Genomic DNA, 18,032 nt, shown 5'->3' with positions numbered 1-18,032 from the left:
TAGCTGGCACTGGGGAATGTGATCAGTGCTTTAGGAGACCAGACTAAGAAGGGAGGGCACGTCCCTTACAGAGACTCTAAGCTCACTCGTCTGCTACAGGACTCACTGGGAGGCAACAGGTACACGCACGCACGCACGCACGCACGCACACACGCACGCACGCGCGCGCGCACACACACACACACACACACACACACACACACACACATTCTTGTACTTCTGTCTTTGTGAGGATCCTTATTGATTTAGTGCATTCCCTAGCCCCTTATCCTACCCTTAACCATCATGACTAAATGCCTAACCCTAACATAAACCCTACTTCTAACCTGAACCCTAAAGGTCTTAACCCTGAAACAGGCCTTTGAAAAAAGTGAGGACCAGCCAAAATGTCCTCCCTTTGCAAAAATGTCCTCACTCTGTTGCTAAAATACAGTTTTTGGTCCTCACTGTGCAGCATGCACAAATGTGCACACACACAGGAACACAGAAAAATGATATTATTTGGTGCTCTGTGGAGATGAAACATTCGTCAGTTAATCAAAGAGGGTTGCAAGAAAATTTATTGCCCTCTATTTTGATAGTCGATAACATAATGCAATTTTTTATAGCAAAATGCCAAAAATGTTATGGTTCCAGATTCTATAAAATGACGACATGATGCTTTTCTTTGCCATATGCGGTTAAAAAAGGAAAATTTTTATAAACAAAATGATTTACCAAGAATATAATCAGCACATGAATTGATAATGAAAATAAACATTTGGTTTAGTTTATTGACCGAAGATACAGAGTTTCTCTTTAAGCCCTCAGTTGGACACAAACACACCAGACACACTGTTAAGTTGTTAATGCCTGATTATCAAAAGAACTTCTGTTATGTCCATGCTCCAGTCGCACCGTGATGATCGCCTGCGTCAGTCCATCAGACCGGGACTTCATGGAGACACTGAACACACTGAAGTACGCCAACCGTGCCCGAAACATCAAGAACAAGGTGGTGGTGAACCAAGACAAGACCAGCCAGCAGATCAGCGCCCTGCGTGCCGAGATAGCCCGACTTCAGCTGGAACTGATGGAGTACAAGGCGGTGAGAGATGGATGGGACATTGCGGGGGAGAGAAATGAAAAAAAGTTTTAAAAAGATAAAGATGAGGAGGTGCTCAGAGAAAAAGATAAAAGGGGCTGAATGACAGGGGGGAAGAGATGAGTAATGAAAAGTGGCACGTTGAAGAAGAGAGACAACACATGGCTGTCAGCGTAAGTGATGCAATGAGGCGGTAAGAGGGTTCTGACATGATGGATGAAATTGAGAACAGTAACTGAGCAGAAGAAGAAAAAAGACAACACTAATAGGAGTAAGAGGAGATGGTCCTGGAGGGCGAGTTAGAAAAGCACAGGCCATGTCTGCAGCAGCAGCGAATTACTATATCAAATTAAAGATTCTTACTGGCAGACACACATCCATTTATATCTTTACTATAGTGCATGTATAGAGAAGATTAATCGGTGCAACAACAGCATTTCCCAAAGTAATGCAGAGACAAATTGATCCTGTAGCTGAATGTGCACTGTGTAACATGGTTTACCAAATATAAACCATTATACATTAAGAAGACTGGAGAGTGAAGGATGATACAAGAAAGTGTGACAAGAAATAGGCAGAAAATTCAAAGAAAGTCTGTAAGGAGTCTCCACTTTTTCATCGGCTTTGACCTCCAGGGCAACAAGAAGCGAGCAATCATTTAGCAGGGTTGTCAGTCTTTTATGCGATTAAGGGGGTTACTACAGTTACTAGAGGGAGAGTGAATGCGTGACTATGGCGAGGGACTGCGAGCTGACCTCGATGTGGTAATAAGGGATGTGATGTGACTGGAGTCTGGAAGTAATGGAGTGTTGGATTGGTGGAGGTAATGATGTCTGCGGGCTGTGGCTGGATTAAATAGTGACTCTCTGTTTCCAAGCTTAACAACAGGATTTTTTCTGCGTTAAGCATTCAGAATACAACAATAGCTGCTTGAAGAGCCACGGGCAGACCAACTCGCTTAAACAATGGCATTGTGTTTGGCTGGACTGCAGCATCAAGTGTATACAAGAGTGTGGTTTTACAGTACTGAGGGTTGTTGTTATTCACTGTTTGCGTCTCCGTGCAGGGGAAGCGTGTGGCCGATGAGGATGGTTCAGAAGGCTACAGCGACCTGTATCAGGAGAATGCCATGCTGCAGAGAGAAAACGACACACTGCGCCTCAGGGTGAAGGCCATGCAGGAGACCATTGACCACCTCAATACACGTGTGACTCATCTGCTGGCCAATGAGGTCAGCACTCTGCTGACCAAGTCAAGTACGTGTGGGAGATATTTAACTGTTTAAAATGTTTAAATACTACATGAACTCTATTTCTCTTGAGTCTCAAATCTTACTTTGATCTTATTGAATTGAGTGCTTCCTGTGACCTTAACCTTCTTCTACCTTTGTCCTAAAGGTGAGGGCAACGAGGAGATTGGGGCTTTAATCCAGAACTACATCCGAGAGGTTGAAGAACTTCGGTAAGAACTCTAAACCTTTATTTACAGCCATCACTTGTAGTCTTACACTGAAACCCCACTGAAATTATCAAACCCGATACTGATGGGACAGTAATTACTTTACAAACTTTTTTAAAATTTGGTCTACAATACACAGTATCAGTAATATGATAAACATATAAATTAATATATGTGAGCAAAATCTGATAGACATTGTCCTGATTGCAAAAAGAGAGAAATAAATAAATAAACCCACAATAAAACAAAAAAAATTCCAAAAGACAGTAATAACCAAGATAGACAAAACTAACAAAGGCTGCGGTTACAAAGCCACACAACTGGTTAAATAAGTGTGTGATAAAGGCTTCTGTACTTTGAAGAATGTCATTAGCAAATCTCGTTGTCTTGAAGTTCTATTTTAAAAATTCTGACCTGACTTTGGACATTTCTTTTAAGGAACAGTTGACTTTATGGGAAATACACTTTTTGCTGAGAGTTAGCTTAGATGATCCATACTACCTTAATTTCTGTCCTATAAAGATCTAGTGTGTAGGATTTAGTGGCATCTGTAGTAGTGATATAGCAGAGGTTAAACTTCCTGTTGTCCAAGTGCATAGGTGAACTACGGTGGCCGACACAATAAACGCAAATGGTCCCATCTACAGGCAGTGTTTGGTTTGTCTGTTCTGGGCTACTGTAGAAACAACATAATGGACTCTGTGGCAGAGAATTCACTTCGTATGTAGATATAAATAGCTCATTCTAAGGAAACGAAAACACAACGATTCTTATTGTCAGGTGATTATAAACTAATTAAAACATAGATATGAATATTATATTCAATTTCTGCCAATAGATGACCCTAAATCCAAAACACTGGGCCTTTCAATATGCCAGTGGAGCCAGTATCCAGTTTGCTAAGCTTAGCACAAAGTCTGGAAACAAAGGGAAACAGCTAGCTTGGCTCTTTGTGTAGGTAAAAAGTCCATTTACCAGCACCTCTAAAGCCCAGTAATTACTACATTAAATCTTGTTTAATTCGTACAAAAACAGACATCTAAAAATGGCAGAATTTTGTTACCTTTTGGACAGAGCTAGGCTAGCTGTTTCTCCCTCCGACGGCAGTAGCTCAGTCCATAGGGACTTGGGTTGGGAACCGGAGAGTCGTCTGTTCAAGTCCCCATCCGGACCAAAATATGGAGCGTGGACTGGTAGCTGGTAGGTGCCAGTTCACCTCCTGGGCACTGCCGAGGTGCCCTTGAGCAAGGCACCGAACCCCCCAACCGCTCGGAGCGCTTGTCATGGGCAGCCCACTCTGACATCTCTCCACTTAGTGCATGTATAGGTCCAGTTTGTGCATGTGTGTGTTCGGACCTGTGTGTAATTGACAACAGAGTGAAAAATTTAATTTCCCCTCGGGGATTAATAATGTATATAAAATTAAAAAAAAACAAAAAAAAAAATTGTTTGAATGCTAAGCATGCTAAGCTAACCATCCCCTGCCTGTAGCGTCATATTGACCTGACAGACACAAGATCGGTATCAGTTGTATGATCTAGCTTCGCCACAAGAATGCAAGTGAGCATATTTGCCAAAATAGGATCTATTTCTGTTTAGTTGCATTTTCTAAATCAACAAACCCTACCTTTAAAGTAAGACTTTTGCATTTAATGAGACAATTATGGTGTAATAACAAATTAGACAAGCAAAAAAAAGTTTCATAATGATCAAAAAAAATTAGCACTTATAATTAGTTTGTGATCAGTCAGTTTTCCCCCTTCTCAGAGCCAAGCAGGCAGAAACTATGAATTAATAACTTTTTCTCACCCTCTCCTCTTTGTCTGTCAGAACCAAACTTCTTGAGAGCGAGGCCATGAACGAGTCGTTGCGACGGCAGGTGGCCCGACTTTCTTCGCGTTCCCCATTCCCTCAATCCACTCTCAGTCCCGCCCCCGGCCACCCCCCTGGCTCCTCCCCTGCTCCTATGTCCATGGAGGCTGAAATGACGGACGTGTTACGCAGGGCCAAGATGGACATCGAGAGGCTGAAGAAGAAGGAGAGGAGGCAGAGGAGAATGAGGTGAGGAGAGGAGGACACATTTGAAAAGTTACTTCATATTTATGTGCTAGTTAGAAAAACCTTTATCCAGAAGAGTCCACAGAGTTCCAGGAAGCTTTCCTGTCCTTGTGTATCCAAACATCTGAGCTTGATGTAAATTTAATTTCTCATGTGTCCCTCTAAGCCCTTGTTAGTGAACCTGTACAAGTTTTAAAAGCCAAGTGAGCATGATGAGTACATTACTGTTCATGCCCATATACTTCTCCCTCCTCACTGCTTCTCCCCTCCAGCTTAAGAGCCACATCACAAGTCGATTAGTGCTTTGGGACGGCCAGCTTCTGAATAGAATTGGGATGCAGCCAGTGCTGAGTAGTAACGCTGGCTCGGACGCAAAAGGGTCTAATTCAGTCGGCCAGTGGGTCATGAGAGAGGAGAGTACACAGCCTAACAGGCTAATTGAGGTTTAATGGGATAGGGATGGAGGTAGAAGGGAAATTTAGAGATGGGACGGGTGATAAGCAGAGTGGTTGTAAATGAAGGAGCAAAGGGGCGAATAAAATTGGCAATAAAATGTTAAGAGCTAAAAGGGCAAGACGAGGGGGTAGATGAGCTGAGGAAGACTTTGCTAATGACTTCAGAGGTCTGATTTTGACGTGAGTACATCACTTGGCAACACTCCCAAAGCCTTAATGGTGGTTGTTAGGAGTGTGTGACATCTAAATTACATGAAAGAGAGTGTTTGTTATAACTGGTAATGGACAGAAAACACTCATGCTGCTGCAGTGGAATTGGATAGACCACTAACCACAGGTGAAAATGGTCCAGGAGAAGAATATGATACAAAATATATTTACAAGTGATATTATTTATGTGTTTTCTCAACAATCGGGCTTTTCTCCTCCTGTAGTCCCGAGCTGGAGAAAGGTATGAAGAAACGAGTCAAGCTGCACACTCATGAGAATGGAGAGAACGGGCAGAGTGGTGAAAACGGACAAAATGGACAGAATGGAGAGATCGATTCAGACGACAATTACACCGAGGTAAGGCACACGTGTTGGCATTGATTTGTGTTTAAAATAATAATAAAAAAAACACGACCAAGTGTGATGTATCTGTGTGCTTCTGTGTGTAGGACATCATGTCTCCACTGCAGGAGGAAAGCGGCTGTGATGAAGATGAGGGGGAGGACGAAGAGGAGGGCAGGGAGGAGGAGGATGGGTTTGACAGTGATGAGAGCCTGGTGGATTCAGACTCAGACTCTGATGAGAAAGGTGTGTTTCTGACAGCTGCTGTTACAAAATGACCAGGCCAGTTTAACCTTTTGTGCCCTGTTTTTAGCTGCATAGTTCTATAGATAGCAATGTCTGTCTGTCTGTCTTTCTGTCTGTCTGTCTGTCTGTCTGTCTGTTGGTCGGTAACTATCTCAGCAACTATTGAATATAATGCCATGAAATTTTGTCCAGACATTCATCGTGCCCAGAGGATGAATCCCAATGACTTATGTGATTCCTTTATTTTTACTCCAGCGCTTCCAGCTGGTAAATTTTTGATTTATCCAGTGAAATATCTGAAACATCTATCAGACAAATTAGCACAAAGTCTTGCACAGATATACTTTTTTTTTAAAAATAATATAAATAAAATTGATTGATTGATTGATTGATTGATTGATATACATGATTTCTAAGTGATGTATCATAATGACCTTTGAGATCCCTGACTTCCCCTCCCCGCCATCAAAGGGTCTAAATTTCAACGTATTTACCGTTTATGACCAAATCTTTGCAAAACTATTCACATTTCCATCAGCCTCAGCTGTGCTTTGTGTTTAGAGCTAATTAGCAAACCTTTGTATCTACAACGTGCTAAATATAATAAATATAATATATATATATGTTAGCATGTTGATGTTAGCATATAGCTCGAAGCACTGCTGCACCTAAGTAAGTACAGCCTCACAGAGAGAGAGTAAGGACATTATGCAGTTTGCCAGATGACTGACAGTGAAGAGAGCTGGAGATATTTTATATTGTAGAGCTGAATTTGAATCTGCAGTCTTATGGGCGGTCTCTGAAAGAAGCACAAAGTAGCAACACATGAATCAACCAGTGCCTAAGGCTTAGGTTTGATGTCAGTCAGAATAAAAAAAAGGCGATAAATTAAGTCTGGCAGCTTGTTTTTGACTTCCTGCTATTTATTTCATCATCCTAAAAAAGTTATATTAACTCCTCTTTAAGCTCTTCTTTGCACTCTGTCTGACCTTATCCCCTCCAACCCGCAGCCAACTTCCAGGCAGACCTGGCTGACCTGACCTGCGAGATCGAGATTAAACAGAAGCTGATAGACGAGCTGGAGAACAGCCAGCGGAGGCTGCTGATGCTGAAGCTGCAGTACGAGGAGAAGCTCATTCTGCTGCAGAACAAGATCCGAGACACTCAGCTGGAGAGGGACCGTGTACTGCAGAATCTGAGTGAGTTCATGCATCATGGGACGTGTAGTTTATATTGATGGTTGGGTACTTTCTGATCAGTAGAAAAGTAAAGTGTCATTAAAGGTGAAGCATCCTGACAACAGGTTGTTAACGTTATTACATGGCTACACAGTGTCCATGGAGAACTACACGGAGGAGACGGCCAACCGGATCAAGCAGGACTACGAGAAACGTCTTAAGGAGATGAACCGAGACCTGCTGAAGCTACAGGCGGCGCAGAAAGAGCATGCCCGTCTCCTCAAAAACCAGGGGAGGTACGAACGGGAGCTGAAGAAACTCCAGACAGAGGTCAACGAGATGAAGAAAGCCAAGGTAGGAGGAGAAGAAGAGTGAGGGGGGAGGAGCGGGAGCATGGATAAACAAGATTGTTTCAGCAGTAATACTAGTGCAGTTTAAGAAGCCTGACCTCGCTGCTGTTTCCAGGTGATACTGATGAAGCAGATGAAGGAGGAGCAGCAGAGGAGGAGGATGGTGGAGGCAAAGCGGAACCGTGAGATCGCTCAGCTCAAGAAGGAGCAGCGACGACAAGAGGTCAGATTTCATCTGTGTGTGTTTTTTAGGACAGAGATATTCAGCACTGCTCCATTCTTCTGAAACATTTAGCACAGTTACATATTTGCTCCAGTGCTTCAGCTCCCTCTGATGATACACACAGAAATAGAGATACTGGGAGCTAGGTGACACCATATGAGCAGTGTTGCATATAAGCCTGTTTCGTCTATGTTATAGCTGTTATCAACATTGTCCAATTTTTGATTTAACTCCTGTGTTTAAAGAATGATTCATGCTGATGAGTTGGTGTATATGGCTTGCATTGCTCCATCTGTTTGTCAGCCTGGCATTTTAAAAGCCTGATTTATGTATCATCGTGTACATTCTGCTCACAGATTGTTGGGATTACTTTTATGTTTTAAAGATTAGCACACACCCTAAATGTATTCATTTCCATCTTTATTTGTTTTCCCTGGAGGAGAGTGCTTATTAATGAGCATGGAAACAGTAACACCGTCACACTGTGGGCCTCATTCGTAATCCTTTTATTTAGGGTTTCGTCTGAAATCTTAAAATCCTCTCATGATCAACACTTTGTAAGCCTGTTGTTCAAAAAGCGGTCATGTTCGGCTAAAAAAACGTTTAAAAAAAAATGTAAACGAGGACTGAATAACAAATTAAAGACCTGTTTGTCTCCCTGCTGGCCTTCAGTACCAGATTCGAGCGCTGGAGTCTCAGAAGCGGCAGCAGGAGCTGGTGCTGCGCAGGAAGACCCAGGAAGTGACCGCCCTGCGGCGCCTCACCAAGCCCATGTCAGACCGCGTGGCCGGGCGTGTGGCCCGCTGGAACCAGACTCCTCCAGTTACGGACTCTGGAGCTGAGTTATCGGCCAGCACTACTGCAAGCAGCTCTGAACCCGAGACCGGGAGGACCGTGAGCGGGCTGGTGAGACAGTGGAACAACAAAAACAATGTGTTCGGATACATGGCAGAGAGTGAAGGGAGCATGGATGGAACCAGGGTCATTGGGTAAGATGGGTTGATGCAGTCAATGTATAACCTCAAGACATACACTTTAAAAAGCAACTGTACACTACTGACCAAGCTCCAAACATCAGACAGACACAGTTAGTGATGAGCTATTATTTTATTTAGGTTCTTAAAAAGTTCCTCTCCTCTCCCTTTATCTCCTCTCAGCAGTAGGAAGAAGTTGCAGCGTAAGCCAGCAGGCCTGGGTGTTGGAGCTGCGAACAGAGCCGGCAGCATCTCCAAGTCTGCGCGTCAGAAGTGGCAAGCACTCGAACATCGCATTATGGACATTGTCATGCAGAGAATGACAATCGCAAATGTAGAAGCTGACATGGATCGCCTTATCAAGGTAGGCTCGGCCTTCACAGGAAATCAGTGATGTGTAAGGTGGCGTTGTTTTGGGATTTTACCTGGTTTAGTGTCTGTAGAGTTAAACCAACTTGAGAGGGCATGGACAAGTGTTTTGTGATACAATTAGCCAAAAGCAATATACACTTTGAGATGTGCAGCTATATTAGCAGTGATTAAAAATCAAACATGAGGAATCAAAATTATATGTGTCCATTGTAGTGGCAGCAGCAGCAGCACTAGGTTACATGTTAGTGACTTTTCGGCTTGCATCATCTCAGTAGTTGACAACTGAAACCACAGTGAGTGAGGCTCTTCCTCCTTCCGTCATAGACAGACTGTTAAAATTAGATGGAGAACAGTCCTTTTATATGAATCTGTAAAACGTTAGAGCATATATTAAAATATGTTCAGTTTGTATTGCACTTAAAGTAAATAATGTTTTCAAATGTTAAAGTCACTCCCCGTATTTTATTTCCTTATCCTTGACACTTGCAGATGTTTTAGAAAGTATTGCTCTGACTGTTTTTGCTGTGTGGGCATTTCTGTTTTCGATGAGTCAGAAGCGAGAGGAGCTGACAGTCCAGCAGGAATCACTCTCACATAAGAGGGAGGTACTCATGGCAGATGGGGAGGGACCAGAAGCAGAGGACCGCCTCCTCCAGGAAATTAACGAGGAGATTGAGGTGCTGAACGCCAACATAGACTACATCAACGACAGCCTGTCTGACTGCCAGGCCACCATTGTACAAATAGAAGAGACCAAGGTATGAACACACACACATGCACACACAGCAATGCTGTTCTCCCACTGTAAGAAGTGACAGGAGGCCTCTAATTATGACTCTGATGGTGTTTTCCTGCAGGACGAGCTGGACTCAGTGGACACCTCAGTGGTGATCAGCTCCTGCTCTCTGTCTGAAGCGCGCCACCTGCTGGACCACTTCCTGAAGGCTTCCATAGACAAAGTGAGTTTTCGTTCACAGCCACTTAAGTCCATAGGTGGGTTGCTAGGCTTAGAAAAATCTGTAAAATCAGTAGCGCTGAACTATTTAAATCTGCACTCTTGGAGATGTGAAAGAAAATATGGCGCTATAACAACAACAAAATGTGTTGGTGTTGCAATGCCCTGAACAGTCAGGTGCACTTAATATATGGATTATGCTGCCATCTAGTGGTTTCTTTTTGATAGGCAAACTGTTGTCTGGGCTGTATTTCTCAGTACAAACAAAAATCAATAATCACCATGCAGACAGTTAAAACACTCTATTTACTAGGTTGTCTCATTTCCTGTTGTGTGATTAAAGGGGAACTAGTATGCTAATGTTTAGATTTATACTTGTATTTTGAGTGTCTACTAGAACATGTTAGCATGTATTTATGGCCAAAAAAGCCCAGTCTACTCTCATTAGTCTGCGTCTCTGAGAATTATGTGTTTTTAGCGGCTCTGCAGCATCATTGCAGCCAATGGAACAACTGTAACAGAGAACTGCAGTACTTTCTACCATGAAAAATCACCAGTAAAAGCTTCAACCAGACATGTTCCAGCAGGAATATGACCTGAAATGGAAGAGAAATTAGTAGTATTATATGCCCCTTTATTACCAAGTCTAAACATTGAATGCTATAGCACTCTGTATGTATGTGTGTGTGTGTGTATGTGTGTGTGTGTGTGTGTGTGAGAATTACCACTTCTGATTTGTCTGGTCACTGTGTGCACGCAGAGTTTACAGGTGGCTCAGAAGGAGGCTCAGATCCGACTACTAGAGGGTCAGCTGAGACAGACGGATGTGATTGGCTCGTCTCACAATCACATAATCCTTGATGCCCTGCGAGAGAAGGCCGAATACATCCCTGAACTCCAGGCGCTCATTCACAATGTACAGCAGGGTGAGTGGTGCTTTTTTGTTTGTGTTTGGGTCTGAGTGACAGTGTGTAAGACTTCATACTGTATGTTCCCTTGTTTTAATCAGCTTTGGAGAATAAATTAAAACTGAAACTGCAGTGACACTGGAAAATATGGTCGTAGATGAGGTTGCGCCACTGACAGACTTACAGGGAAGCACTGTATGTTGGAGTGTGAAAACCTGACCTGAGCCCGAAGGGACCTGTCGGGACCTGTCGGGACCTGATGGGCTGGGTTCAGACAAATATTTACAAATGATGTTTGGGTCAGATTTGGGTGGGATTCGAGTAAGGGTTAGCTCAAGTTCTTTTTAATGAAAACAGAGTGCAAAAACAAATAAAAATGATGGATCCACTGTCTGTGTTGGGCTGACAAGTTGCATGTTTTGTGTGCTTCCAGAAAATGGCTATGCCAGCACCGATGAGGAGCCGTCTGAGTTCAGCCAAGCCTCTGACAGCAGGTGAGACTGTTGTTGCAAGTCACAGAACCCCTGTCTTCTTGCCCTAAACCATTTTTAAAAACTATCTACTGTACCACAATGCACCAAAGTTGCTCCTATTTTGCAAAAAACAGTGTTTATCCTGGAAAACTTTCATCTGAAAATGTATTCCATTTCTCATTAAACTCTGTATCCATGTGTATTTCTCTAACTCTCATTTCCTCTCTTTCTACAGTGTATCTCAGATGAAAGAATCCAACAGCCAAGATGATTTCAAAATAAAGGTACAGCTGGTCTGTGTTACAGATTTAAATCCACACTCTTTCTGTTTACACAACAAACACGTCCTCTCTCCAGATTTCTTAAATCCAGATTTTAATGACTTCAATCCTTTATATCTCAGAATAGCTCTATGTGCTCAAACCATCAGGTAGTGCTGCGTCTGGCAGTATCCAAGCCTGTCAGACCTTTGTGAATCATGATGACGCTGCATGTTGTCAGAAGACATTAGTAGATTTGCTGTAGTGATTGTGTTTGGACCCTTGCTCTAATTTTCAATGTCAACACACATGCCACAGTGTCTGTCAGAGCAGCTGCCATTTGAGTTAGAAACCATGAGGTGGCAGTATAAGCAAACACTTCAAATTCTTCCATTTCCTAAAGCTTGGTTTGATATTCTGAGGAGGAACCCCTGATCTGACACCAATCCCCCTTATCCTCTTGTTAATGCTGTGTTCTCTGTCCTTTATTGATTTCTTTCTTTATCCAGCGTTTATTTCACCACCACAATGGCCACTCTCATTTCTAGTATGTTTGTTTCCCTGTTTTCATATTCTCTTTGCTCGTTTCCCCGCTGAATGAAATTTTCAGGCGGCATTCTTAATTTCCTCTTGTGCCTTAATTAAATTCAATCTTAATCTTTATTTTATGTCTCAGTTTTTCATATCCCACCGTCCTCCTTTCTCATTTCATTCTGTCCTCTGTGGTCCTCGGTAACACAAATGGAGCAATTTTTTTCAACCAGATGGAGCCTCGTCTGTCGGCTCAGATGAAGGCAGTGTCTGCGGAGTATCTGGGTCCCATCCTGGACTTGTCGGGTGGCAAGCAGCAGCACATCACCAAGTCTCTGGCCTCGCTTACGGATATCCAGGAGGATGGCATGAGCCTGGGGACAGCGAGTCTTGGGCTCAGCTTGGCCCTACGAGACCCTTACCACAGGGACAGGGCGTCCCGCACCATCAGCCTGCCTGTCAGGGGACACACCTTGTAAGTGACTCATAATGAAGCTAGGGCAAAGCAGCTTTATTTATGTAGCATATTTTAAACACACAGGCAGTTCAAAGAGCTTTACAGATGGCAATTAATAAAGAAAAAAACAAATAAAATCAATTAAAGTGGAATAAAATTTAAAAAATGAAATCAAAACAAAATAAACATATATAAAATTGAATAAAATACACATAGAATAGACCAGAAATATAGTTTCAGTGCAGTGATAAGTTGTTATCTGCCCTAAATGCAACAAAGGAAATAAAAGTACAGCAGAGAAATTAGTCAATAAAAGGCACAGGAGATTTGGCAAGACATATTTTAACTGTTAACCAGGAAGGGGGAATGATTGAGTTTTGGTTCTTATATTTTAGCCATGTTGAATTTGACAAAACCTCACAAGTAACTACTAGTATTTCAGAACCACTTCAATGGTCCCCAGCATTTTTTAGTCTGATGCACCCCCACAGGCCTGTCAGATGAGCTCAAGTATCTCTTCATTAACATTATATTTACCTAACTACTGGATCTGTGTGTTCGTTACTTTAAGGTATCTGTTTGGACTTTGTACTGTAAGCACTGTAAATTGTGTTCAGGTGTAACAGCCGACTCAGTATGTGGACAGACATTCAATGAAATGGTAACTTCTATTTTGACAAACCATGGCTACTATACCAGAGATTTTGAAAAGACTAAAATAAGTGCTGGTTGATGGTTCAGATACATCTTGAATTAAACACTGGCTCCACAGTCTACGAGAACCAAGAGTCGTTCACATTCTATCGTCTTCTTGGAGTCCCCTCCATGTTTACTGTCTGCCAAGTTTGCTGCTTCCTGTTTGGTGTTGGAGAGAATGCAGCTATTGGTTATTGACAATGACCACAGCACTGCACTTCTCCATTTGCATGAGCCAAGACTAAAAATGTAATCATATATAATATAAATGAAATATTATTAAACATGTCTGATATTGTTAGAACATTAAGACATGTAAAAGACTGACTTAAAACAGTCGGGACTGAGTTATATGACAACCTAACACCAAACAATGGAGATAATGGGAGTGCGCCACAGCTCTAGCAAAACTCTCATGAGTTTAGTTCGACATTGGAAATTTGTCTGCGTCAGTGAAATCACTTGAAAAGTCGTTTGATTAAAGTCAGTTATTAGCTTGAGCTTGGCGCCTGCAGAAGTACTCTCTGGGGTACAAGTACCTCTGGTTAGGAATCACTGCTCTGCTGTGTGGGACAGCAGGGTGGCCTGTCTCCTATCACACGACCTCATCTCAGATCCCCATGTCGGTAAATATTTGTTCTGCTGAAGTGCCCTTAAGCAAGACAAAGAGCAGAGTCATTGAATGCCAGTGAGCTGAACTGGAACCTTTCTGACGATTTAAGCATAAAACAAGAGATAAACAAACAGGCAGGATAGAAACATAAGGATAATTGCATAACCATACACCCTGTGGAATATCACAATCAACGAGAAAAAAAACATCTCTTTGCAATGCATTTCCTGATAATGGAGACACAGTCATCAAGAGTTTTTGAGTCGTTTTCCTACTGCACACTTCCAAATGAACAAGCAGTGGAAAGCTGCCAGAGGCCTGATGTGTTTTTGGGTTATAAAACTGCTTCAGGGAGAGAGAAGATGAAGCCAATGAAATTTGCATCAGTCCTCGGGGATGGGAAGCTTGGTTATGTGTGATTATTTGATATTTAAAGAAATTAGTCTGCCAGTTGCTTTAGTCTGCTAGAAATGCTGTTAAATTGCTTAAAACCCTTGTTCTGCATAGATTCCCAACATAGATGTGTATCATCCTCCTGTGCACTCCCCTGAAGATTTGCTTAGTTTGCTTTTGTGTGTGTGTGTGTTTGTGTGTGTGTCAGTCCCAGGCAGTCTCGAGGTTATGACACTTCCCCTCTAACAAGGAGGAAATCTTACGACCGCGCATACAGGTACATGCATTGTAATGCTCACAGTGAAGCTACTTTGTTGGCAGACTGATCACATTTTTTGACTGTGTAATGTAATTTTCAAACTCCCTCCTTGTTAACTTGTCCTTTTCTTATCCTTAACCTTCCTCACCCTCCCGCCCCTCATCAGGCCCACTGACGGCTACACTCCCCCATCCTCCCCTCCTCTGAGGACAAGGAACGACCGCAACGTCTTCTCTAGGCTCACCAGCAACCAAACCCAAGGTTCTGCTCTGGACAAGTGGGTACACTCTTGCACACATACGTCCATTCACACAATGATTCTTGTCCTTTTGTTCTCATCTGATCAATTCAGCCTCACTTTGAACCATGCTTTTCTTTTCTTCTCCTCCATGGTGTAAGATCTTTACTGACCCTGTAGATAGGCTGAAGGTCAGGCCTTTTGAGAGGAAAGTGCTTTTGTCCACGGTGTAGATGTAAGAGTGTGCTATTCCAACAGTTTATGCTTGGATGAATCCCACTCTTAGACAAAAAGACTTTTCATCTGGCATTAATGTATTTCCTGGGAGGACAGATGGTGCAAACATTCACAGAATCCAGGTGCTGAGTGCACTTCTGAAGCATTGAAGATCTAATCATCCACACCACAACCACAGGCTGCATTTAGCAACACTGACAGCAAGGTGTAATTGCAGTGCATTTCCAGTCGACATATAGGAGTTACCAGGAGACAAATGCAAATTAGAAGGGAAGCAGTTCAGATACAAACATCATCTATAGAAGAAATAAACAAGATGTGGTGTGATATGTCTGTTTTCAGATGACGTGATGTGCATGATAATGATGATGATTTGCATATGGGCAAGAGACAGAGAAATCATCTTGTACAATCTAATCTAATCCAATAAAAAAACAGCCCTGCGATAAATCTTATCTCGTAATATTCAGGTTTGCTGACACTGTGTCAGGGAGAATTAGATTCAAAGGTATGGTAATTTTTGAAGCTGTCATTAGTCGCGGTGTCCAAGTGGCCTGTTTTTAATGTTATTTCATCCTATTTACATACTTAAAGGTTAAAAGAATGTTATAAATAAGTGTGTGGTCCAGCTACATCAGATGGAGACACAGTATGGATATGAGATGCATGTTGTTGTCAGCTGCAAAGGTGTCTGGAATGAGCAACTGGCCTTTTTTCTCTTCCTGTTCCCAATCAATTGCAGCTTTCCGCTCTGACAAATGTCAGCAGTTAATTTCAGCCTGCGTTTGGCTGTGCTCTAAAGTTATTTGTTTTGTAATCTTTATAAATCCAGAACATTTCTCAGCTTTATTGACCCTTAATTGTTAGCGAGAATGCTGTGTGAGATGAGTTAGGGTGTTGTGTTTGTGCGTGTGCTGTATGTGTGAATATTTGTGTGTTGGAGCCTGTGGGTCCTCATTATCTGGAGCAGGGGTAGGTAAATGAGTTGGCTCTTGTCATCTTTCCATGCAGCTGTTGTGATTGGTAGCCATTTTGAATTAACTGTGGGTGGCATTGTGGAGGAATATTTATGTTTAGGGTCGCGTTTGTAGCTCCCACAGGAGAAGCCTTCATAAAGAGCATGATGCAGAAGGATGAAATGTTTTGTTGTGGGAAACATTTACATCGTTGATATCTGATGGAAGGTATTAACAGCATTTTGTCATTTGCACCTTTTTTAAGTGAGGTTTTGTGTGGGTAAATGTTTTGTTTACAGAAGGAAACACTGGTTACAACGATTTTTCCCCCAGTGATTCATCATTTAAACTATCATTTTCACTTTGTTTGGTTTCATTGTCCTGACATTACTGACACTGACCTAACTCTGACACTTAATTCATCATCACAAGCATAAGTGCAATGCCAAATGAGGCCAATTTATTAAAAAATAATTAGAAAGCCGGTCTGAATCGTCTGCATGAATTCTGTGTAATTGAGTGTCAAATGAGAAGCTGTCTGCTATGCAAAGAAAGAAGATGGTGATGTTCTCAAGTGCATCCTTGCTTCAAGTTCACAAAACCTATTAAAAATGCAATAAGAGTTTTTCTTTTTTTTTTTTTTTTGCAATTGTGACGGTATGGATGCATTCTGCTTCTGTTTTTCAAGCGATTTATGTCTGAATAGATTGGTTGCCTACGAAGACAGGGATCAGGCCTTTGACACAGATTTGAAAGACACATGAGAATGAGGAAAAATGAAAGTTTTCTTGTTGTCTGATGGGTACAGAGGCTTTGAATCCCAGAACCATTTTTTAATCTTCACATTACATTTGCACCCTCCGAAACCAATGAATTTTAAAAGGATTTTGTCTTGAGAGTCTGAAAGAATAAGCGGATATCACTATGCTAATAGCCACTGTGGCCAGCAGTAAATAAATACCAAGAAATGGAGGAATTTCTGTCACCCTTTAACACTGTTGTTCCCTCCAGACGTATCCAGAATCATTTTGTTTTATTATTTCATGCTCAGAGTATAAAGCACAGGCTCTCTTGGTGACAAACCTGAGGCTATAAAATATTTATAATATAATAACACTTTTATTGCACTGTTACACACAGTAGAGCTACAGTATTGGGGTGGTCTGGATTTTTCCCTCGACAGCTTTGAGCAGGCCCGCCTGTGAGTTGGACTGACAGCCTTATCCTCCATTCTGGATTTTCCCCCGTTAACCCTGATTGCAGCCCCTTGTGTTCTTTTCTGCACTAATTCCCTGTATATGGCTGGAAAGGGTAGACATGGGAGCCGACACTAGCACCAGGGGAGTCATACATGAAGGCTACAATAATGTAGAAATTGTAATGTGCAGTTCTTTGACCTCTGTGTATGACTATCCTGGCATCAGTGTTTCCTCCTTGACTACTTCCTTCTTTCTGTCAGTACCTGTTTTCTGTCTCGTTCAATGAATAGTTTGACAGTTTGGCAAATATGCCTTTTTACTTTTTTGTTGAGAGTTAGATCAGAGGCTTGATACCATATTAGTGTCTGTACCCCAAATATGAGGTACAGCTAACAGTCAGCTAACTTAGCTTAGCATAAAGACAGGAACAGGTAACAGAATCCTGCTTTGTCCGAAAGTAACAAAAACACTTCTAAAGCTCAATAATGAACAAGTCTTGTTTATCCTGTAGAAAACTTTGTAAATATGACAAGTTGTGGTCGTAGCTTAGCATATAACTATGTAAAAACTCAAATTGTCATCTCTACAAATCTTTTTTGTTTTAAATTCAAGGTGAGTGAGTTTTAGAGGTTCTGGTAGGAGAATTATGTTACCAACGGACAGAGCTAGGCCAGCTATTTCCTCGGATGGAGCTATGCTAGCTGTTTCCTCAGACAGAGTTTGACTAGCTGTTCCCTTGGATAGAACTAGACTAGCTGTCCCCTTGGACAGGGCTGTGCTAGCTGTTCCCCTGGACAGAGTTTGGCAAGTTCTCTTGGACCGAGCTAGGCTAGCTGTTTCTTTGGACAGAGTTATGCTAGCTGTTCCCTTGGAAGGAACTAGGCCAGCTTTTCCCTCAGAGAGAGTT

At 42.2% G+C, this 18,032-nt stretch overlaps 1 protein-coding gene across 6 annotated transcripts in view; it reads left to right on the top strand.

Annotated features, from left to right (window-relative positions):
• The window catches only part of kif21b (kinesin family member 21B), a 77,000-nt gene that overhangs the window by 33,671 nt on the left and 25,297 nt on the right, over positions 1–18,032 (top strand). For all 6 annotated transcript variants that reach the window (XM_050037335.1, XM_050037338.1, XM_050037336.1 and 3 more), the window contains exons 7-26: positions 4–119; positions 892–1,087; positions 2,151–2,340; positions 2,482–2,545; positions 4,373–4,603; positions 5,490–5,622; positions 5,715–5,853; positions 6,864–7,052; positions 7,186–7,385; positions 7,497–7,604; positions 8,277–8,593; positions 8,762–8,942; positions 9,505–9,708; positions 9,808–9,909; positions 10,666–10,831; positions 11,247–11,307; positions 11,522–11,570; positions 12,311–12,552; positions 14,445–14,513; positions 14,662–14,772. In XM_050037335.1, coding sequence (XP_049893292.1) covers positions 4–119; positions 892–1,087; positions 2,151–2,340; positions 2,482–2,545; positions 4,373–4,603; positions 5,490–5,622; positions 5,715–5,853; positions 6,864–7,052; positions 7,186–7,385; positions 7,497–7,604; positions 8,277–8,593; positions 8,762–8,942; positions 9,505–9,708; positions 9,808–9,909; positions 10,666–10,831; positions 11,247–11,307; positions 11,522–11,570; positions 12,311–12,552; positions 14,445–14,513; positions 14,662–14,772 — 3,068 coding nt within the window. The remainder of the gene's footprint in view (positions 1–3; positions 120–891; positions 1,088–2,150; positions 2,341–2,481; positions 2,546–4,372; positions 4,604–5,489; positions 5,623–5,714; positions 5,854–6,863; positions 7,053–7,185; positions 7,386–7,496; positions 7,605–8,276; positions 8,594–8,761; positions 8,943–9,504; positions 9,709–9,807; positions 9,910–10,665; positions 10,832–11,246; positions 11,308–11,521; positions 11,571–12,310; positions 12,553–14,444; positions 14,514–14,661; positions 14,773–18,032) is intronic.

The sequence above is a fragment of the Epinephelus moara genome, chromosome 24 (assembly GCF_006386435.1).
Source record: "Epinephelus moara isolate mb chromosome 24, YSFRI_EMoa_1.0, whole genome shotgun sequence".
NCBI lineage: Eukaryota > Metazoa > Chordata > Actinopteri > Perciformes > Serranidae > Epinephelus > Epinephelus moara.
Note: the sequence above shows the minus strand (reverse complement) of the source record. Positions and strands in the feature narration are given on the sequence as shown.